The following is a 24,452-nucleotide window of genomic DNA, read 5'->3' as shown; positions in this document are numbered from 1 at the left end:
TCAGCGTCAGGTCAGTCTGTCTCTCTTACCTCAGCGTCAGGTCAGTCTGTCTCTCTAACCTCAGCGTCAGGTCAGTCTGTCTCTCTAACCTCAGCGTCAGGTCAGTCTGTCTCTCTAACCTCAGCGTCAGGTCAGTCTGTCTCTATTACCTCAGCGTCAGGTCAGTCTGTCTCTCTAACCTCAGCGTCAGGTCAGTCTGTCTCTCTTACCTCAGCATCAGGTCAGTCTGTCTCTATTACCTCAGCGTCAGGTCAGTCTGTCTCTCTAACCTCAGCGTCAGGTCAGTCTGTCTCTCTCACCTCAGCGTCAGGTCAGTCTGTCTCTCTCACCTCAGCGTCAGGTCAGTCTGTCTCTCTAACCTCAGCGTCAGGTCAGTCTGTCTCTCTTACCTCAGCATCAAGTCAGTGTGTCTCTCTTGCCTCAGCGTCAGGTCAGTCTGTCTCTCTTACCTCAGCGTCAAGTCAGTGTGTCTCTCTTGCCTCAGCGTCAGGTCAGTCTGTCTCTCTTGCCTCAGCGTCAGGTCAGTGTGTCTCTCTTACCTCAGCGTCAGGTCAGTCTGTCTCTCTTACCTCAGCGTCAGGTCAGTCTGTCTCTCTTGCCTTAGCGTCAGGTCAGTCTGTCTCTCTAGCCTCAGCGTCAGGTCAGTCTGTCTCTCTAGCCTCAGCGTCAGGTCAGTCTGTCTCTCTAACCTCAGCGTCAGGTCAGTCTGTCTCTCTTACCTCAGCGTCAGGTCAGTGTGTCTCTCTTACCTCAGCATCAGGTCAGTGTGTCTCTCTAACCTCAGCGTCAGTCTGTCTCTCTTACCTCAGCATCAGGTCACTTCTCGTGCTCATCGTTTGCATTTTTCCTCACCGTGTATTTTCTGTAGTATTTCTTTGAGTAATTTGATAAGTCGATGTGGATAGGGGGAAGTTCCCTCTGCTGTTTCCTAAAGTCCACAATCATCTCCTTAGTTTTGTTGACGTTGAGTGTGAGGTTATTGTCCTGACACCACACTCCGAGGGCCCCCACCTCCTCCCTGTAGGCCGTCTCGTCGTTGTTGGTAATCAAGCCTACCACTGTTGTGTCGTCCGCAAACTTGATGATTGAATTGGAGGCGTGCGTTGCCGCGCAGTCGTGGGTGAACAGGGAGTACAGGAGAGGGCTCAGAACGCACCCTTGTGGGGCCCCAGTGTTGAGGATCAGCGGGGTGGAGATGTTGTTGCCTACCCTCACCACCTGGGGGCGGCCCGTCAGGAAGTCCAGTACCCAGTTGCACAGGGCGGGCTCGAGACCCAGGGTCTCGAGCTTGATGACGAGCTTGGAGGGTACTATGGTGTTAAATGCCGAGCTGTAGTCGATGAACAGCACTCTCACATAGGTATTCCTCTTGTCCAGATGGGTTAGGGCAGTGTGCAGTGTGGTTGAGATTGCATCGTCTGTGGACCTATTTGGGCGGTAATCAAATTGGAGTGGGTCTAGGGTGTCAGGTAGGGTGGAGGTGATATGGTCCTTGACTAGTCTCTCAAAGCACTTCAATACATTTATATGTATATATGCATGTATGTATGTATGTATATATATTCTCAGCAAAAAAAAGAAGTCCTCTCACTGTCAACTGCGTTTATTTTCAGCATGGCAGAACACTGACATTCCTGTCTTGTAGGAAATCACGCACAGAACGAGCAGTATGGCTGGTGGCATTGTCATGCTGGAGGGTCATGTCAGGATGAGCCTGCAGGAAGGGAACGACATGAGGGAGGAGGATGTCTTCCCTGTAACGCAGAGTGTTGAGATTGCCTGCAATGACAACAAGCTCAGTCCGATGATGCTGTGACACACCGCCCCAGACCATGACGGACCTTACACCTCCAAATCGATCCCGCTCCAGAGTACAGGCCTCGGTGTAACGCTCATTCCTTCGATGATAAACGCGAATCCGACCATCACCCCTGGTGAGACAAAACCACAACTCGTCAGCGAAGAGCACTTTTTGCCAGTCCTGTCTGGTCCAGCGACAGTGGGTTTGTGCCCATAGGCGACGTTGTTGCCGGTGATGTCTGGTGAGGATCTGTCTTACAACAGGCCTACAAGCCCCCAGTCCAGCCTCTCTCAGCCTATTGCAGACAGTCTGAAAACTGATGGAGGGATTGTGCGTTCCTGGTGTAACTCGGGCAGTTGTTGCTGCAGTCCTGTACCTGTCCCGCAGGTGTGATGTTGGGATGTACCGATCCTGTGCAGGTGTTGTTACACGTGATCTGCCACTGTGAGAACTATCAGTTGTCCGTCCTGTCTCCCTGTAGCGCTGTCTTAGGCGTCTCACAGTACGGACTTTGCAATTTATTGCCCTGGCCACATCTGCAGTCCTCATGCCTCCTTGCAGCATGCCTAAGGAACGTTCACTCAGATGAGCAGGGACCCTGGGCACCTTTCTTTGGGTGTTTTTCAGAGTCAGTAGAAAGGCCTCTTTAGTGTCCTAAGTTTTCATAACTGTGACCTTAATTGCCTACCGTCTGTAAGCTGTTAGTGTCTTAATGACCGTTCCACGGGTTCATGTTCATTAATTGTTTATGGTTCATCGAACAAGCATTGGGCATTGCTTTGTCTCACAGTATATGAATCTGTAATCTGTTTCTCTCACGGACAGTTCAACCCATTGTGGCCTTAGTTGGTGATGACGTCATCCTGCCTTGCACCCTGAGACACACCGTCAGTGCTGTGCATCAGTCAGTAGAGTGGCAGAGACCGGACCTAAAACCAAAAGAGGTCCATCTTTACAGAGATGAGAAGGACGATCTTGTGCTCCAGAATCCAGTCTTCAGGGGAAGGACGTCACTGTTTAAAGAAGAACTAGAGAACGGCAACACTAGTTTAAAGTTGACCAGAGTGAAACTATCTGATGCTGGAAACTACACCTGTTACATTCCACTGCTGGACCACCAGAAAACTATCATTCAAACTCCTTGTTGGTGAGTCAACACACCTGCTGACCACCCAAACCCCCTTGAGAGACAGATCTCATGAAATCAAGGGTGAGTTCAATGTCAAGTCCATTGCAAGATGAGTATTAGTTCCATACTGTAGATTGGTTAGACTACATACTTACCTTAACCCAAGTCCATGTACAATGCTGTGATCTATTGTTAGTTCCTATTTTAATTTAAAGGTCCAAGAATATCATCAGACCCTTGTGTTATATTTAAGCAATAAGGCCCAGGGGGTGTGGTATATGGCCGATATATCACGGCTATGGCCTGTCCTTATGCACGATACAGCCATTAGCCGGGGTATATTGGCCATATACTACTAACCCTGAGTTGCCTTATTGCTATTGTAAACTGGTTACCAAGGTAACAGAACAGGTTACCAAGGTAACAGAACAGCAACAAGTATTGTTTTGTCATACCTGTGGTATACGGTCTGATATCACAAACATTATAAACTAGGTGGTTTGAGCCCTGAATGCTGATTGGCTGAAAGCTGTGGTATATCTGTGTCCCTGTATAGGTGCTGTGTCCAGACCAGTTATCATCATTGAGGGAATGGAAGGTGATGAGGTGGTCCTGCGGTGTGAGGCTGAAGGCTGCTACCCAGAACCTGTCATGGAGTGGTGTGACGCTCAGGGACGTGTCCTTCCTGCTGCTGGACCTACAGAGACGTCCAGAGACCGTGAAGGCTGCTACACTGTGACAAGCCATGTCACCGTCCCGAACTCTGACAACAACACCTTCACCTGTTGGGTTCAACAGTTGGAGATCAAACACATGAAGGAGAGACAGGTTCATGTTCCAGGTGAGAGTCTGTTTTGGATATTTGAATGAAGGCACTATCTGTAAAAAATGTCCTGTTTTTAAAAGTCCTTTCATGTGTAATAAGCATTAGGTATTGTAATAATTCTACATCCTGTGTTTCAGATCAAATGTTTCCTAAGACTTGTCATTCCTGCTGGCTGACAGTTCTTGGAGCAGTTTTTGTTGAAGCTGTAGCTGTTGCTGGAGGTCTCTACCTGTTGATAAAAAAAGGGATATTGACCCTCAGAAAGGTAAGTCACACTTCCTGGTGTGGTAGTGTTACTTCCTGGTGTGGTAGTGTTATGGGGTGGAGTTACTTCCGGGTGTGGTGGAGTTACTTCCTGGTGTGGTGGAGTTACTTCCTGGTGTGGTAGTGTTACTTCCGGGTGTGGTGGAGTTACTTCAAGGTGTGGTGGAGTTACTTCCTGGTGTGGTAGAGTTACTTCCTGGTGTGGTGGAGTTACTTGCTGGTGTGGTGGAGCTACTACTTTAACGCCTGAAGGTACCATGTTCATCTGTACAGACAATAGTACGCAAGTATAAACACCATGGGACCATGCAGCCGTCATACCGCTCACGAAGGAGACGCGTTCTGTCTCCGAGAGATGAACGTACTTTGGTGCGAAAAGTGCAAATCAATCCCAGAACAACAGCAAACGACCTTGGGAAGATGCTGGAGGAAACAGGTACAAAAGTATCTATTTCCACAGTAAAACGAGTCCTATATCGACATAACCTGAAAGGCCGCTCAGCAAGGAAGATGCCACTGCTCCAAAACTGGCATAAAAAAGCCAAACTACGGTTTGTAACAACCACCACTGTAGCTGTAATGAATACAACCACCACTGTAGCTGTAATGAATGAATACAACCACCACTGTAGCTGTAATGAATGAATACAACCACCACTGTAGCTGTAATGAATGAATACAACCACCACTGTAGCTGTAATGAATGAATACAACCACCACTGTAGCTGTAATGAATGAATACAACCACCACTGTAGCTGTAATGAATGAATATAACCACCACTGTAGCTGTAATGAATGAATACAACCACCCCTGTAGCTGTAATGAATGAATACAACCACCCCTGTAGCTGTAATGAATACAACCACCCCTGTAGCTGTAATGAATACAACCACCCCTGTAGCTGTAATGAATACAACCACCCCTGTAGCTGTAATGAATACAACCACCCCTGTAGCTGTAATGAATACAACCACCCCTGTAGCTGTAATGAATACAACCACCACTGTAGCTGTAATGAATTAATACAACCACCACTGTAGCTGTAATGAATGAATACAACCACCCCTGTAGCTGTAATGAATGAATACAACCACCCCTGTAGCTGTAATGAATACAACCACCCCTGTAGCTGTAATGAATACAACCACCACTGTAGCTGTAATGAATACAACCACCACTGTAGCTGTAATGAATACAATCACCACTGTAGCTGTAATGAATGAATACAACCACCACTGTAGCTGTAATGAATACAACTACCCCTGTAGCTGTAATGAATGAATACAACCACCACTGTAGCTGTAATGAATGCATACAACCACCACTGTAGCTGTAATGAATACAACCACCACTGTAGCTGTAATGAATGAATACAACCACCACTGTAGCTGTAATGAATAAAATCACCACTGTAGCAGTAATGAATAAATACAACCACCACTGTAGCTGTAATGAATGAATACAACCACCACTGTAGCAGTAATGAATGAATACAACCACCACTGTAGCTGTAATGAATGAATACAACCACCACTGTAGCTGTAATGAATGAATACAACCACCACTGTAGCAGTAATGAATGAATACAACCACCACTGTAGCTGTAATGAATGAATACAACCACCCCTGTAGCAGTAATGAATGAATACAACCACCACTGTAGCAGTAATGAATGAATACAACCACCACTGTAGCAGTAATGAATGAATACAACCACCACTGTAGCTGTAATGAATGAATACAACCACCACTGTAGCTGTAATGAATGAATACAACCACCACTGTAGCTGTAATGAATGAATACAACCACCACTGTAGCTGTAATGAATGAATACAACCACCACTGTAGCAGTAATGAATGAATACAACCACCACTGTAGCAGTAATGAATGAATACAACCACCACTGTAGCAGTAATGAATGAATACAACCACCACTGTAGCAGTAATGAATGAATACAACCACCACTGTAGCAGTAATGAATGAATACAACCACCACTGTAGCTGTAATGAATGAATACAACCACCACTGTAGCTGTAATGAATGAATACCACCACTGTAGCAGTAATGAATAAATACAACCACCACTGTAGCTGTAATGAATGAATACAACCACCACTGTAGCTGTAATGAATGAATACAACCACCACTGTAGCTGTAATGAATGAATACAACCACCACTGTAGCAGTAATGAATGAATACAACCACCACTGTAGCTGTAATGAATGAATACAACCACCACTGTAGCTGTAATGAATACAACCACCACTGTAGCAGTAATGAATGAATACAACCACCACTGTAGCAGTAATGAATGAATACAACCACCACTGTAGCAGTAATGAATGAATACAACCACCACTGTAGCTGTAATGAATGAATACAACAACCACTGTAGCTGTAATGAATACAACCACCCCTGTAGCTGTAATGAATACAACCACCCCTGTAGCTGTAATGAATACAACCACCACTGTAGCTGTAATGAATACAACCACCCCTGTAGCTGTAATGAATACAACCACCACTGTAGCTGTAATGAATGAATACAACCACCACTGTAGCTGTAATGAATGAATACAACCACCACTGTAGCTGTAATGAATACAACCACCACTGTAGCTGTAATGAATACAATCACCACTGTAGCTGTAATGAATGAATACAACCACCACTGTAGCTGTAATGAATGAATACAACCACCACTGTAGCTGTAATGAATACAACCACCACTGTAGCTGTAATGAATACAATCACCACTGTAGCTGTAATGAATGAATACAACCACCACTGTAGCTGTAATGAATGAATACAACCACCCTTGTAGCTGTAATGAATGAATACAACCACCACTGTAGTTGTAATGAATACAACCACCACTGTAGCTGTAATGAGTACAACCACCCCTGTAGCTGTAATGAATGAATACAACCACCACTGTAGCTGTAATGAATGAATACAACCACCACTGTAGCTGTAATGAATACAACCACCACTGTAGCAGTAATGAATGAATACAACCACCACTGTAGCTGTAATGAATGAATACAACCACCACTGTAGCAGTAATGAATGAATACAACCACCACTGTAGCAGTAATGAATGAATACAACCACCACTGTAGCAGTAATGAATGAATACAACCACCACTGTAGCAGTAATGAATGAATACAACCACCACTGTAGCAGTAATGAATGAATACAACCACCACTGTAGCTGTAATGAATGAATACAACCACCACTGTAGCAGTAATGAATGAATACAACCACCACTGTAGCTGTAATGAATGAATACAACCACCACTGTAGCTGTAATGAATACAACCACCACTGTAGCTGTAATGAATGAATACAACCACCACTGTAGCTGTAATGAATGAATACAACCACCACTGTAGCAGTAATGAATGAATATCAAATCAAATTTATTTATATAGCCCTTCGTACATCAGCTGATATCTCAAAGTGCTGTACAGAAACCCAGCCTAAAACCCCAAACAGCAAGCAATGCAGGTGTAGAAGCACGGTGGCTAGGAAAAACTCCCTAGAAAAGCCAAAACCTAGGAAGAAACCTAGAGAGGAACCAGGCTATGTGGGGTGGCCAGTCCTCTTCTGGCTGTGCCGGGTAGAGATTATAACAGAACATGGCCAAGATGTTCAAATGTTCATAAATGACCAGCATGGTCGAATAATAATAAGGCAGAACAGTTGAAACTGGAGCAGCAGCACGGCCAGGTGGACTGGGGACAGCAAGGAGTCATCATGTCAAGTAGTCCTGGGGCATGGTCCTAGGGCTCAGGTCAGTTGAAACTGGAGCAGCAGCACGGCCAGGTGGACTGGGGACAGCAAGGAGTCATCATGTCAGGTAGTCCTGGGGCATGGTCCTAGGGCTCAGGTCCTCCGAGAGAGAGAAGGAGAGAATTAGAGAACGCACACTTAGATTCACACAGGACACCGAATTGGACAGGAGAAGTACTCCAGATATAACAAACTGACCCCAGCCCCCGACACATAAACTACTGCAGCATAAATACTGGAGGCTGAGACAGGAGGGGTCAGGAGACACTGTGGCCCCACCCGAGGACACCCCGGACAGGGCCAAACAGGAAGGATATAACCCCACCCACTTTGCCAAAGCACAGCCCCCACACCACTGGAGGGATATCTTCAACCACCAACTTACCATCCTGAGACAAAGCTGAGTATAGCCCGCAAAGATCTCCGCCACGGCACAACCCAAGGGGGGGGCGCCAACCCAGACAGGATGACCACATCAGTGAATCAACCCACTCAGGTGACGCACCCCCTCCAGGGACGGCATGAGAGAGCCCCAGCAAGCCAGTGACTCAGCCCCTGTAATAGGGTTAGAGGCAGAGAATCCCAGTGGAAAGAGGGGAACCGGCCAGGCAGAGACAGCAAGGGTGGTTCGTTGCTCCAGAGCCTTTCCGTTCACCTTCCCACTCCTGGGCCAGACTACACTCAATCATATGACCCACTGAAGAGATGAGTCTTCAGTAAAGACTTAAAGGTTGAGACCGAGTTTGCGTCTCTGACATGGGTAGGCAGACCGTTCCATAAAAATGGAGCTCTATAGGAGAAAGCCCTGCCTCCAGCTGTTTGCTTAGAAATTCTAGGGACAATTAGGAGGCCTGCGTCTTGTGACCGTAGCGTACGTGTAGGTATGTACGGCAGGACCAAATCAGAGAGATAGGTAGGAGCAAGCCCATGCAATGCTTTGTAGGTTAGCAGTAAAACCTTGAAATCAGCCCTTGCTTTGACAGGAAGCCAGTGTAAGGAGGCTAGCACTGGAGTAATATGATCAAATTTTTTGGTTCTAGTCAGGATTCTAGCAGCAGTATTTAGCACTAACTGAAGTTTATTTAGTGCTTTATCCGGGTAGCCGGAAAGTAGAGCATTGCAGTAGTCTAACCTAGAAGTGACAAAAGCATGGATTAATTTTTCTGCATCATTTTTGGACAGAAAGTTTCTGATTTTTGCAATGTTACGTAGATGGAAAAAAGCTGTCCTTGAAATGGTCTTGATATGTTCTTCAAAAGAGAGATCAGGGTCCAGAGTAACGCCGAGGTCCTTCACAGTTTTATTTGAGATGACTGTACAACCATTAAGATTAATTGTCAGATTCAACAGAAGATCTCTTTGTTTCTTGGGACCTAGAACAAGCATCTCTGTTTTATCCGAGTTTAAAAGTAGAAAGTTTGCTGCCATCCACTTCCTTATGTCTGAAACACATGCTTCTAGCGAGGGCAATTTTGGGGCTTCACCATGTTTCATTGAAATGTACAGCTGTGTATCATCCGCATAGCAGTGAAAGTTAACATTATGTTTTCGAATAACATCCCCAAGAGGTAAAATATATAGTGAAAACAACAGCGGTCCTAAAACGGAACCTTGAGGAACACCGAAATTTACAGTTGATTTGTCAGAGGACAAACCATCCACAGAGACAAACTGATATCTTTCCGACAGATAAGATCTAAACCAGGCCAGAACTTGTCCGTGTAGACCAATTTGGGTTTCCAATCTCTCCAAAAGAATGTGGTGATCGATGGTATCAAAAGCAGCACTAAGGTCTAGGAGCACGAGGACAGATGCAGAGCCTCGGTCCGATGCCATTAAAATGTCATTTACCACCTTCACAAGTGCCGTCTCAGTGCTATGATGGGGTCTAAAACCAGACTGAAGCATTTCATATACATTGTTTGTCTTCAGGAAGGCAGTGAGTTGCTGAGCAACAGCCTTTTCTAAGATTTTTGAGAGGAATGGAAGATTCGATATAGGCCGATAGTTTTTTATATTTTCTGGGTCAAGGTTTGGCTTTTTCAAGAGAGGCTTTATTACTGCCACTTTTAGTGAGTTTGGTACACATCCGGTGGATAGAGAGCCGTTTATTATGTTCAACATAGGAGGGCCAAGCACAGGAAGCAGCTCTTTCAGTAGTTTAGTTGGAATAGGGTCCAGTAAGCAGCTTGAAGGTTTAGAGGCCATGATTATTTTCATCATTGTGTCAAGAGATATAGTACTAAAACACTTGAGCGTCTCTCTTGATCCTAGGTCCACGCAGAGTTGTGCAGACTCAGGACAACTGAGCTTTGAAGGAATACGCAGATTTAAAGAGGAGTCTGTAATTTGCTTTCTAATAATCATAATTTTTTCCTCAAAGAAGTTCATGAATTTATCACTGCTAAAGTGAAAGTCATCCTCTCTTGGGGAATGCTGCTTTTTAGTTAGCTTTGCGACCGTATCAAAAAGGAATTTTGGATTGTTCTTATTGTCCTCAATTAAGTTAGAAAAATAGGATGATCGAGCAGCAGTAAGGGCTCTTCGGTACTGCACGGTACTGTCTTTCCAAGCTAGACGGAAGACTTCCAGTTTGGTGTGGCGCCATTTCCGTTCCAATTTTCTGGAAGCTTGCTTCAGAGCTCGGGTATTTTCTGTGTACCAGGGAGCTAGTTTCTTATGAGAAATGTTTTTAGTTTTTAGGGGTGCAACTGCATCTAGGGTATTGCGCAAGGTTAAATTGAGTTCCTCAGGTGGTTAACTGATTTTTGTCCTCTGGTGTCATTGGGTAGACAGAGGGAATCTGGAAGGACATCAAGGAATCTTTGTGTTGTCTGTGAATTTATAGCACGACTTTTGATGTTCCTTGGTTGGGGTCTGAGCAGATTATTTGTTGCAATTGCAAACGTAATAAAATGGTGGTCCGATAGTCCTGGATTATGAGGAAAAACATTAAGATCCACAACATTTATTCCATGGGACAAAACTAGGTCCAGCGTATGACTGTGACAGTGAGTGGGTCCAGAGACATGTTGGACAAAACCCACTGAGTCGATGATGGCTCCGAAAGCCTTTTGGAGTGGGTCTGTGGACTTTTCCATGTGAATATTAAAGTCACCAAAGATTAGAATATTATCTGCTATGACTACAAGGTCCGATAGGAATTCAGGGAACTCAGTGAGGAACGCTGTATATGACCCAGGAGGCCTGTAAACAGTAGCTATAAAAAGTGATTGAGTAGGCTGCATAGATTTCATGACTAGAAGCTCAAAAGACGAAAACGTCATTTTTTTTTTTGTAAATTGAAATTTGCTATCGTAAATGTTAGCAACACCTCCGCCTTTGCGGGATGCACGGGGATATGGTCACTAGTGTAGCCAGGAGGTGAGGCCTCATTTAACACAGTAAATTCATCAGGCTTAAGCCATGTTTCAGTCAGGCCAATCACATCAAGATTATGATCAGTGATTAGTTCATTGACTATAATTGCCTTTGAAGTAAGGGATCTAACATTAAGTAGCCCTATTTTGAGATGTGAGGTATCATGATCTCTTTCAATAATGACAGGAATGGAGGTGGTCTTTATCCTAGTGAGATTGCTAAGGCGAACACCGCCATGTTTAGTTTTGCGCAACCTAGGTCGAGGCACAGACACGGTCTCAATGGTAATAGCTGAGCTGACTACACTGACTATGCTAGTGGCAGACTCCACTATGCTGGCAGGCTGGCTAACAGCCTGCTGCCTGGCCTGCACCCTATTTCATTGTGGAGCTAGAGGAGTTAGAGCCCTGTCTATGTTGGTAGATAAGATGAGAGCACCCCTCCAGCTTGGATGGAGTCCGTCACTCCTCAGCAGGTCAGGCTTGGTCCTGTTTGTGGGTGAGTCCCAAAAAGAGGGCCAATTATCTACAAATTCTAACTTTTCGGAGGGGCAGAAAACAGTTTTCAACCAGCGATTGAGTTGTGAGACTCTGCTGTAGAGCTCATCACTCCCCCTAACTGGGAGGGGGCCAGAGACAATTACTCGATGCCGACACATCTTTCTAGCTGATTTACACGCAGAAGCTATGTTGCGCTTGGTGATCTCTGACTGTTTCATCCTAACATCGTTGGTGCCGACGTGGATAACAATATCTCTATACTCTCTACACTCGCCAGTTTTAGCTTTAGCCAGCACCATCTTCAGATTAGCCTTAACGTCGGTAGCCCTGCCCCCGGTAAACAGTGTATGATCGCTGGATGATTCGTTTTAAGTCTAATACTGCGGGTAATGGAGTCGCCAATGACTAGAGTTTTCAATTTGTCAGAGCTAATGGTGGGAAGCTTCGGCGTCTCAGACCCCGTAACGGGAGGAGTATAGACCAGAGAAGGCTCGGCCTCTGACTCCGACTCGCTACTTAATGGGGAAAACCGGTTGAAAGTTTCTGTCGGCTGAATGAGCGACACCGGTTGAGCGTTCCTACAGCATTTCCTTCCAGAAACCGTGAGAAAGTTGTCCGGCTGCGGGGACTGTGCCAGGGGATTTATACTACTATCTGTACTTGCTGGTGGCACAGACGCTGTTTCATCCTTTCCTACACTGAAATTACCCTTGCCTAACGATGCGTCTGAAGCCGGGCTTGTAGCACAGCTATCCTCGCCGTAAGGCGAGTACAGCGACTGCAATTAGAAGGCATCATGTTAATGTTACTACTTAGCTTCGGGTGTTGGAGGTCCTGACGAATCGTGTCCAGATAAAGCGTCCGGAGTGAAAAAGTTGTGGGTGGAAAAAAAAAATATATATATATATATATATATATATATATGTGTGTGTGTATAACAACAGTAATTAAAAAGTAAAAACCGTAAAATTGTCAGGTAGCAAAATAGGTTGGCAGCAAAACGCACAGCACAGCAACTCGAAAACAGGTCTGCAAGTTGATCAGCCTAGCAATTTTAATACAACCACCACTGTAGCTGTAATGAATACAACCACCCCTGTAGCTGTAATGAATACAACCACCACTGTAGCTGTAATGAATGAATACAACCACCACTGTAGCTGTAATGAATGAATACAACCACCACTGTAGCTGTAATGAATGAATACAACCACCACTGTAGCTGTAATGAATGAATACAGCCACCACTGTAGCAGTAATGAATGAATACAACCACCACTGTAGCAGTAATGAATGAATACAACCACCACTGTAGCTGTAATGAATACAACCACCACTGTAGTTGTAATGAATGAATACAACCACCACTGTAGCTGTAATGAATGAATACAACCACCACTGTAGCTGTAATGAATGAATACAACCACCACTGTAGCTGTAATGAATGAATACAACCACCACTGTAGCTGTAATGAATGAATACAACCACCACTGTAGCTGTAATGAATGAATACAACCACCACTGTAGCTGTAATGAATACAACCACCACTGTAGTTGTAATGAATGAATACAACCACCACTGTAGCTGTAATGAATGAATACAACCACCACTGTAGCTGTAATGAATGAATACAACCACCACTGTAGCTGTAATGAATGAATACAACCACCACTGTAGCTGTAATGAATGAATACAACCACCACTGTAGCTGTAATGAATGAATACAACCACCACTGTAGCTGTAATGAATACAATCACCACTGTAGCTGTAATGAATACAATCACCACTGTAGCTGTAATTAATACAACCACCACTGTAGCTGTAATGACTACAACCACCACTGTAGCTGTAATGAATACAACCACCACTGTAGCTGTAATGAATACAACCACCACTGTAGCAGTAATGAATGAATACAACCACCACTGTAGCAGTAATGAATGAATACAACCACCACTGTAGCAGTAATGAATGAATACAACCACCACTGTAGCAGTAATGAATGAATACAACCACCACTGTAGCAGTAATGAATGAATACAACCACCACTGTAGCTGTAATGAATGAATACAACCACCACTGTAGCTGTAATGAATGAATACAACCACCACTGTAGCAGTAATGAATGAATACAACCACCACTGTAGCAGTAATGAATGAATACAACCACCACTGTAGCAGTAATGAATGAATACAACCACCACTGTAGCAGTAATGAATGAATACAACCACCACTGTAGCTGTAATGAATACAACCACCACTGTAGCTGTAATGAATACAACCACCACTGTAGCAGTAATGAATGAATACAACCACCACTGTAGCAGTAATGAATGAATACAACCACCACTGTAGCAGTAATGAATACAACCACCACTGTAGCAGTAATGAATGAATACAACCACCACTGTAGCAGTAATGAATGAATACAACCACCACTGTAGCTGTAATGAATGAATACAACCACCACTGTAGCTGTAATGAATGAATACAACCACCACTGTAGCTGTAATGAATGAATACAACCACCACTGTAGCTGTAATGAATGAATACAACCACCACTGTAGCTGTAATGACTGAATACAACCACCACTGTAGCTGTAATGACTGAATACAACCACCACTGTAGCTGTAATGACTACAACCACCACTGTAGCTGTAATGACTACAACCACCACTGTAGCTGTAATGACTACAACCACCACTGTAGCTGTAATGACTACAACCACCACTGTAGCTGTAATGACTACAACCACCACTGTAGCTGTAATGACTACAACCACCACTGTAGCTGTAATGACTACAACCACCACTGTAGCTGTAATGAATACAACCACCACTGTAGCTGTAATGAATGAATACAACCACCACTGTAGCTGTAATGAATGAATACAACCACCACTGTAGCAGTAATGAATGAATACAACCACCACTGTAGCAGTAATGAATGAATACAACCACCACTGTAGCAGTAATGAATGAATACAACCACCACTGTAGCAGTAATGAATGAATACAACCACCACTGTAGCAGTAATGAATGAATACAACCACCACTGTAGCAGTAATGAATGAATACAACCACCACTGTAGCAGTAATGAATGAATACAACCACCACTGTAGCAGTAATGAATGAATACAACCACCACTGTAGCAGTAATGAATGAATACAACCACCACTGTAGCTGTAATGAATGAATACAACCACCACTGTAGCTGTAATGAATGAATACAACCACCACTGTAGCTGTAATGAATGAATACAACCACCACTGTAGCTGTAATGAATGAATACAACCACCACTGTAGCTGTAATGAATGAATACAACCACCACTGTAGCTGTAATGAATGAATACAACCACCACTGTAGCTGTAATGAATGAATACAACCACCACTGTAGCTGTAATGAATGAATACAACCACCACTGTAGCAGTAATGAATGAATACAACCACCACTGTAGCTGTAATGAATACAACCACCACTGTAGCTGTAATGAATACAACCACCACTGTAGCAGTAATGAATGAATACAACCACCACTGTAGCAGTAATGAATGAATACAACCACCACTGTAGCTGTAATGAATGAATACAACCACCACTGTAGCTGTAATGAATACAACCACCACTGTAGCTGTAATGAATGAATACAACCACCACTGTAGCTGTAATGAATGAATACAACCACCACTGTAGCTGTAATGAATGAATACAACCACCACTGTAGCTGTAATGAATGAATACAACCACCACTGTAGCTGTAATGAATGAATACAACCACCACTGTAGCTGTAATGAATGAATACAACCACCACTGTAGCTGTAATGAATGAATACAACCACCACTGTAGCTGTAATGAATGAATACAACCACCACTGTAGCTGTAATGAATGAATGCAACCACCACTGTAGCTGTAATGAATGAATGCAACCACCACTGTAGCTGTAATGAATGAATACAACCACCACTGTAGCTGTAATGAATGAATACAACCACCACTGTAGCTGTAATGAATGAATACAACCACCACTGTAGCTGTAATGAATGAATACAACCACCACTGTAGCTGTAATGAATGAATACAACCACCACTGTAGCTGTAATGAATGAATACAACCACCACTGTAGCTGTAATGAATGAATACAACCACCACTGTAGCTGTAATGAATGAATACAACCACCACTGTAGCTGTAATGAATGAATACAACCACCACTGTAGCTGTAATGAATGAATACAACCACCACTGTAGCTGTAATGACTACAACCACCACTGTAGCTGTAATGACTACAACCACCACTGTAGCTGTAATGACTACAACCACCACTGTAGCTGTAATGACTACAACCACCACTGTAGCTGTAATGACTACAACCACCACTGTAGCAGTAATGAATACAACCACCACTGTAGCAGTAATGAATGAATACAACCACCACTGTAGCAGTAATGAACGAATACAACCACCACTGTAGCAGTAATGAACGAATACAACCACCACTGTAGCAGTAATGAACGAATACAACCACCACTGTAGCTGTAATGAATACAACCACCACTGTAGCTGTAATGAATAATGAATGCAGTAATGAATGAATACAACCACCACTGTAGCAGTAATGAATGAATACAACAACCACTGTAGCAGTAATGAATGAATACAACAACCACTGTAGCTGTAATGAATGAATACAACCACCACTGTAGCAGTAATGAATGAATACAACCACCACTGTAGCTGTAATGAATGAATACAACCACCACTGTAGCTGTAATGAATGAATACAACCACCACTGTAGCTGTAATGAATGAATACAACCACCACTGTAGCTGTAATGAATGAATACAACCACCACTGTAGCTGTAATGAATGAATACAACCACCACTGTAGCTGTAATGAATGAATACAACCACCACTGTAGCTGTAATGAATGAATACAACCACCACTGTAGCTGTAATGAATGAATACAACCACCACTGTAGCTGTAATGAATGAATACAACCACCACTGTAGCTGTAATGAATGAATACAACCACCACTGTAGCTGTAATGAATGAATACAACCACCACTGTAGCTGTAATGAATGAATACAACCACCACTGTAGCTGTAATGAATGAGTACAACCACCACTGTAGCTGTAATGAATGAATACAACCACCACTGTAGCTGTAATGAATGAATACAACCACCACTGTAGCTGTAATGAATGAATACAACCACCACTGTAGCTGTAATGAATACAACCACCACTGTAGCTGTAATGAATACAACCACCACTGTAGCTGTAATGAATACAACCACCACTGTAGCTGTAATGAATGAATACAACCACCACTGTAGCTGTAATGAATGAATACAACCACCACTGTAGCTGTAATGAATGAATACAACCACCACTGTAGCTGTAATGAATGAATACAACCACCACTGTAGCTGTAATGAATGAATACAACCACCACTGTAGCTGTAATGAATGAATACAACCACCACTGTAGCTGTAATGAATGAATACAACCACCACTGTAGCTGTAATGAATGAATACAGCCACCACTGTAGCTGTAATGAATGAATACAACCACCACTGTAGCAGTAATGAATGAATACAACCACCACTGTAGCTGTAATGAATACAACCACCACTGTAGCTGTAATGAATACAACCACCACTGTAGCTGTAATGAATACAACCACCACTGTAGCTGTAATGAATGAATACAACCACCACTGTAGCTGTAATGAATACAACCACCACTGTAGCTGTAATGAATACAACCACCACTGTAGCTGTAATGAATGAATACAACCACCACTGTAGCTGTAATGAATACAACCACCACTGTAGCTGTAATGAATACAACCACCACTGTAGCTGTAATGAATGAATACAACCACCACTGTAGCTGTAATGAATACAACCACCACTGTAGCTGTAATGAATACAACCACCACTGTAGCTGTAATGAATACAACCACCACTGTAGCAGTAATGAATGAATACAACCACCACTGTAGCTGTAATGAATGAATACAACCACCACTGTAGCTGTAATGAATACAACCACCACTGTAGCTGTAATGAATACAACCACCACTGTAGCAGTAATGAATACAACCACCACTGTAGCAGTAATGAATACAACCACCACTGTAGCAGTAATGAATGAATACAACCACCACTGTAGCAGTAATGAATGAATACAACCACCACTGTAGCAGTAATGAATGAATACAACCACCACTGTAGCAGTAATGAATGAATACAACCACCACTGTAGCAGTAATGAATGAATACAACCACCACTGTAGCTGTAATGAATACAACCACCACTGTAGCTGTAATGAATGTAGCTGTAATTAATAACCACCACTGTAGCTGTAATGAATACAACCACCACTGTAGCTGTAATGAATACAACCACCACTGTAGCTGTAATGAATACAACCACCACTGTAGCAGTAATGAATGAATACAACCACCACTGTAGCAATGAATGAATACAACCACCACTGTAGCAGTAATACAACCACCACTGTAGCAGTAATGAATGAATACAACCACCACTGTAGCAGTAATGAATGAATACAACCACCACTGTAGCTAATGAATGAATACAACCACCACTGTAGCTGTAATGAATGAATACAACCACCACTGTAGCTGTAATGAATGAATACAACCACCACTGTAGCTGTAATGAATGAATACAACCACCACTGTAGCTGTAATGAATGAATACAACCACCACACTGTAGCTGTAATGAATGAATACAACCACCACTGTAGCTGTAATGAATGAATACAACCACCACTGTAGCTGTAATGAATGAATACAACCACCACTGTAGCTGTAATGAATGAATACAACCACCACTGTAGCTGTAATGAATGTAGCTGTAATGAATACAACCACCACTGTAGCTGTAATGAATACAACCACCACTGTAGCTGTAATGAATGACAACCACCACTGTAGCAGTAATGAATGTAGCAGTAATGAACAACCACCACTGTAGCATACAACCACCACTGTAGCAGTAATGAACTACAACCACCACTGTAGCATAAACCACCACTGAATGAATACAACCACCACTGTAGCAGTAATGAATGAATACAACCACCACTGTAGCTGTAATGAATACAACCACCACTGTAGCTGTAATGAATACAACCACCACTGTAGCTGTAATGAATACAACCACCACTGTAGCAATGAATAAACCACCACTGAAATGAATGAATACAACCACCACTGTAGCAGTAATGAATGAATACAACAACCACTGTAGCAGTAATGAATGAATACAACCACCACTGTAGCTGTAATGAATACAACCACCACTGTAGCTGTAATGAATGAATACAACCACCACTGTAGCTGTAATGAATACAATAGCAATGAATGAATACAACCACCACTGTAGCTGTAATGAATGAATACAACCACCACTGTAGCTGTAATGAATGAATACAACCACCACTGTAGCTGTAATGAATGAATACAACCACCACTGTAGCAGTAATGAATAATGAAATGAATACAACCACCACTGTAGCTGTAATGAATGAATACAATGAATGAATACAACCACCACTGTAGCTGTAATGAATGTAGCTGTAATGAATGAATACAACCACCACTGTAGCTGTAATGAATGAATACAACAACCACTGTAGCAGTAATGAATGAATACAACCACCACTGTAGCTGTAATGAATACAACCACCACAGTAGCTGTAATGAATACAACCACCACTGTAGCTGTAATGAATGAATACAACCACCACTGTAGCTGTAATGAATGAATACAACCACCACTGTAGCTGTAATGAATGAATACAACCACCACTGTAGCTGTAATGAATATGAATGAATACAACCACCACTGTAGCTGTGAATGAATAATGAATGAATACAACCACCACTGTAGCAGTAATGAATGAATACAACCACCACTGTAGCTGTAATGAATGAATACAAGCTGTAATGAATGAATACAACCACCACTGTAGCTGTAATGAATGAATACAACCAACCACCACTGTAGCTGTAATGAATACAACCACCACTGTAGCTGTAATAATACAACCACCACTGTAGCTGTAATGAATGAATACAACCACCACTGTAGCAAATGAATGAATACCACCACTGTAGCTGTAATGAATGAATACAATACAACCACCACTGTAGCTGTAATGAATGAATACAATACAACCACCACTGTAGCTGTAATGAATGAATACAATACAACCACCACTGTAGCTGTAATGAATGAATACAACCACCACTGTAGCTGTAATGAATGAATACAATACAACCACCACTGTAGCTGTAATGAATGAATACAATACAACCACCACTGTAGCTGTAATGAATGAATACAATACAACCACCACTGTAGCTGTAATGAATGAATACAATACAACCACCACTGTAGCTGTAATGAATGACAATCACCACTGTAGCTGTAATGAATACAACCACCACTGTAGCTGTAATGAATGACAACCACCACTGTAGCTGTAATGAATGAATACAATAATGAATGAATACAACCACCACTGTAGCTGTAATGAATACAACCACCACTGTAGCAGTAATGAATGAATACAACCACCACTGTAGCTGTGAATGTAGCAGTAATGAATGAATACAACCACCACTGAATACAACCACCACTGTAGCTGTAATGAATGAATACAACCACCACTGTAGCTGTAATGAATGAATACAACCACCACTGTAGCTGTAATGAATGAATACAACCACCACTGTAGCTGTAATGAATGAATACAACCACCACTGTAGCTGTAATGAATGAATACAACCACCACTGTAGCACTGTAGCTGTAATGAATGAATACAACCACCACTGTAGCTGTAATGAATGAATACAACCACCACTGTAGCTGTAATGAATGAATACAACCACCACTGTAAATGAATACAACCACCACTGTAGCTGTAATGAATGAATACAACCACCACTGTAGCTGTAATGAATGAATACAACCACCACTGTAGCTGTAATGAATGAATACAACCACCACTGTAGCTGTAATGAATGAATACAACCACCACTGTAGCTGTAATGTAATGAATGAATACAACCACCACTGTAGCTGTAATGAATGAATACAACCACCACTGTAGCTGTAATGAATGAATACAACCACCACTGTAGCACTGAATGAATACAGCTGTAATGAATGAATACAACCACCACTGTAGCTGTAATGAATGAATACAACCACCACTGTAGCTGTAATGAATGAATACAACCACCACTGTAGCTGTAATGAATGAATACAACCACCACTGTAGCTGTAATGAATGAATACAATACAACCACCACTGTAGCTGTAATGAATGAATACAATACAACCACCACTGTAGCTGTAATGAATGAATACAATACAACCACCACTGTAGCTGTAATGAATGAATACAATACAACCACCACTGTAGCTGTAATGAATGAATACAACCACCACTGTAGCTGTAATGAATGAATACAACCACCACTGTAGCAGTAATGAATGAATACAATACAACCACCACTGTAGCAGTAATGAATGAATACAACCACCACTGTAGCTGTAATGAATGAATACAACCACCACTGTAGCTGTAATGAATGAATACAACCACCACTGTAGCTGTAATGAATGAATACAACCACCACTGTAGCTGTAATGAATGAATACAACCACCACTGTAGCTGTAATGAATGAATACAACCACCACTGTAGCTGTAATGAATGAATACAATACAACCACCACTGTAGCTGTAATGAATGAATACAACCACCACTGTAGCTGTAATGAATACAACCACCACTGAATACAACCACCACTGTAGCTAATGAATGAATACAACCACCACTGTAGCTGTAATGAATGAATACAACCACCACTGTAGCTGTAATGAATGAATACAACCACCACTGTAGCTGTAATGAATACAACCACCACTGTAGCTGTAATGAATGAGCTGTAACCACCACTGAAATGAATGAATACAACCACCACTGTAGCTGTAATGACTACAACCACCACTGTAGCTGTAATGAATGAGGACAGGTGACTGTTAGTTGACTGATCATGTGAGGTTCTATTAGACAGTTCTGTTCTAATCTTGTCTCCCGTTTAAACAGGAAGCGTGGACGTTAGTAATGAAGAACAAGGAGACGACGAAGAATGAGGAAGATGAAGCCAGTGGCACAACTAGCACTGCGATGTTACAAGGACCTTCACTATGACTATATAGGAATATGCATGGTTATGTTTACATTTTAGTAATTTAGGAGACGCTCTTATCCAGAGCAACTTACAGGAACAATTCGGGTACATTGGCATACTTTTCATCTTGTGGTTCAGGGATTTGAACCAGCGACATTGGTTACCGGCCCCATGCTCTTAACCACTAGTCTACCTGCCACTCCATATATGGCACTGTGTCAGAAGCATTAGTTTTTTATATCAGGCTTCTTTGGTGTAGTTTATGTCGTCTGTAATAGGTGCGGATTTATTTGACAGGGACAATGCATATAGTGAAAGGACCAGCTATTGCATACAGAAGCAATCAATGCCTGGCTGAGTTGGTGAGAGACTTCTGTGATGCCGGGGTCACGACAGAGGTCACACGTAGGGAGTTGCACAAGGGACGGTCTTATCAGGCTCTTCTAAGGTACTAAGATTTGTCTCTGGGGTCATAATGACCTTTAAGTGTGCCAGTAATGTGGAGGATGAGTTGGTGAGGGTTACAGTGTTTCTCAATCTTGCTCCTGGAGACCTCAAGGGGTACATGGTTTTGTTTTGGGAAACAATGGCATGGTATCATACACATCACTCATATGGAAACCACATGTTTGACTCCATTCCAGTGATTCCGTTCCAGCCATTACAATGTTACAATGAGCCTGTCCTCCTATATCTCCTCCCACCAGCCTCCACTGACTGGGTTAGAGAGTAATGGTTGTTAACTTCTCGGAGGGGACCATCACAGGAGACGTGAGGGCGACGGGTCTGTAGCGTTTGAGTTCCCATGAAAAGATGGGGGAAACACTCTCGAGTTTTCCTCGTCACTGCAACGGATTTCCGAAGATGTCGTTTTGAAAATCAACAGGGGGGGGGGGGGGACTCTGATAGAGGTGCTGGTTTAGATACAGTGCCTTCGGAAGGTATTCACACCCCTTCTCCTTTTCCACATTCTGTTACTTTAGACTCATTCTAAAAATGGATTAAATAAAATCGTCAATCTAGACACAATACCCCATAATGACATCACAATACCCCATAATGACAAAACAGGCATATAGAATCTTTAGCAAATTGATTAAAAATAAAAGCTGAAATAACTTATTTACAGAGCCAGGTAAAGGGTACCAAAGAATGCACAACGATTTAATCCATTTAAGAATAAGGTTGTAAATGTAAAAAAATGTGGGAAAAGTCAAGGGGTCTAAATATTTTCTGAATGCAGCTGGGGGATTCGATCCAGCAACCTTTCGTTTACTGGCCCAACGCTTTTCAAGGCTACCTGCCGCCCCATGGCTCTATGTAGTAAGGTGTTCGCAATGGTCGTATATGATAAACTTAGCACACAATATATACAGCTAGCAAAAGTAATAACTTAGCACGCTAGGATAGCAGGCTGAATATATAGCAATAATAAAACCCGCACCATTAGTGGTAGCGAGTTAGCATGCTGTGTGGCTAACAATGCTAATATGTAAACAGACAGCCATCTTGGTAGAGGTTCGTATGAGGAAGTGACCGGGTGTGATGACTTCACCGATCGGCCATATTGGCTGTGTAAGAATGATCGCCTGGTAGCCATCTTAGACACAACCACCAATGGAAGGCCTGAATACTGTTCTGTACCCAGAACTATGCCAAGAGGATAGATAAACAGGATATGCAGTATGGATAGTACCCATACATTAATTACTGGCATATAAACACTGGATGCATTAGCGCCTAGTTTTGGGGGGTTTCTGTACTATTTATGTTTATATTACTAAATATTTGACTCCAATACATTCCTAATGAAAATTAACTTTTTACTCCATACATTTTCCGTGACACCCAAGTCACATTCTCGTTACGTTCTTATTTTTACTTTTGATACTTAAAAAAGTATATTTAAAACCAATTACTTTTAGACTTTTACTCAAGTAATTATTTTGAGTAATTTTCTATTAAAATGCATCTTTAATTTTACTCAAGTATGACACTGTTTTACATATTTCCTTTGGGGTCTAGAGATTTAGGTAAATCAGCCTTTGGTTTATTTACATTTGGAATATTCAACAATGCACTAAGATTTGAGGAATTGGTGCCTCTAGGGCATTTGATTGTTTTTTTAATTGTAACCCTTATTTAACTAGTCAAGCCCGCTAAGAACAAATTCTTATGGGATTCCCAAGCACGGCCGGATGTGATACAGCCTGGATTCGAACCAGGTACTGCATTGACACCTCTTGTACTGAGATGCAGTGCCTGAGACAACTGAGCCACTGAAGCCTGTCTGTTTTAAATGATCGTATTTAGCTTTTTGTGTATTGTATAATTCTATTTATTTGAAGGTGTCATGTGTTTATTGTATTGTGGTGCTGTACAGGTCTCACCTGGAAAAGAGACCTTTGTCTCAGACTCAAAATAAAGGTCAAATTAAATGTGATAGAAAGGTTCCTTTGGTTCAATGATTTGTATTAAT

General features: G+C 42.4%; 1 protein-coding gene across 1 annotated transcript; it reads left to right on the top strand.

Annotated features, from left to right (window-relative positions):
- Nucleotides 1-2,946: 2,946 nt before the first annotated feature.
- Nucleotides 2,947-22,208, top strand: LOC135510151 (butyrophilin subfamily 2 member A2-like). Its single transcript, XM_064930934.1, has 4 exons — nucleotides 2,947-3,011; nucleotides 3,487-3,771; nucleotides 3,894-4,021; nucleotides 21,889-22,208. Exons 2-4 carry the CDS (start codon nucleotides 3,522-3,524, stop codon nucleotides 21,991-21,993), a joined length of 483 nt encoding a protein of 160 aa, XP_064787006.1. The 5' UTR covers nucleotides 2,947-3,011; nucleotides 3,487-3,521; the 3' UTR covers nucleotides 21,994-22,208.
- The last annotated feature ends 2,244 nt before the right edge of the window (nucleotides 22,209-24,452 follow it).

The sequence above is a fragment of the Oncorhynchus masou genome, chromosome 23 (genome assembly GCF_036934945.1).
Source record: "Oncorhynchus masou masou isolate Uvic2021 chromosome 23, UVic_Omas_1.1, whole genome shotgun sequence".
Taxonomy (NCBI): Eukaryota; Metazoa; Chordata; class Actinopteri; order Salmoniformes; family Salmonidae; genus Oncorhynchus; species Oncorhynchus masou.
This window is presented reverse-complemented; position numbering and strand designations above follow the sequence as displayed.

What these genes read in the sequence shown, in the direction of transcription:
- LOC135510151 (XM_064930934.1), top strand. Translation starts at nt 3,522, where the DNA reads ATGGAAGGTGATGAGGTGGTCCTGCGGTGTGAGGCTGAAGGCTGCTAC. An exon ending in GAGACAGGTTCATGTTCCAG is followed by an intron (nt 3,772 to 3,893) that starts GTGAGAGTCTGT and finishes CCTGTGTTTCAG; the next exon opens with ATCAAATGTTTCCTAAGACT. An exon ending in GGATATTGACCCTCAGAAAG is followed by an intron (nt 4,022 to 21,888) that starts GTAAGTCACACT and finishes CCGTTTAAACAG; the next exon opens with GAAGCGTGGACGTTAGTAAT.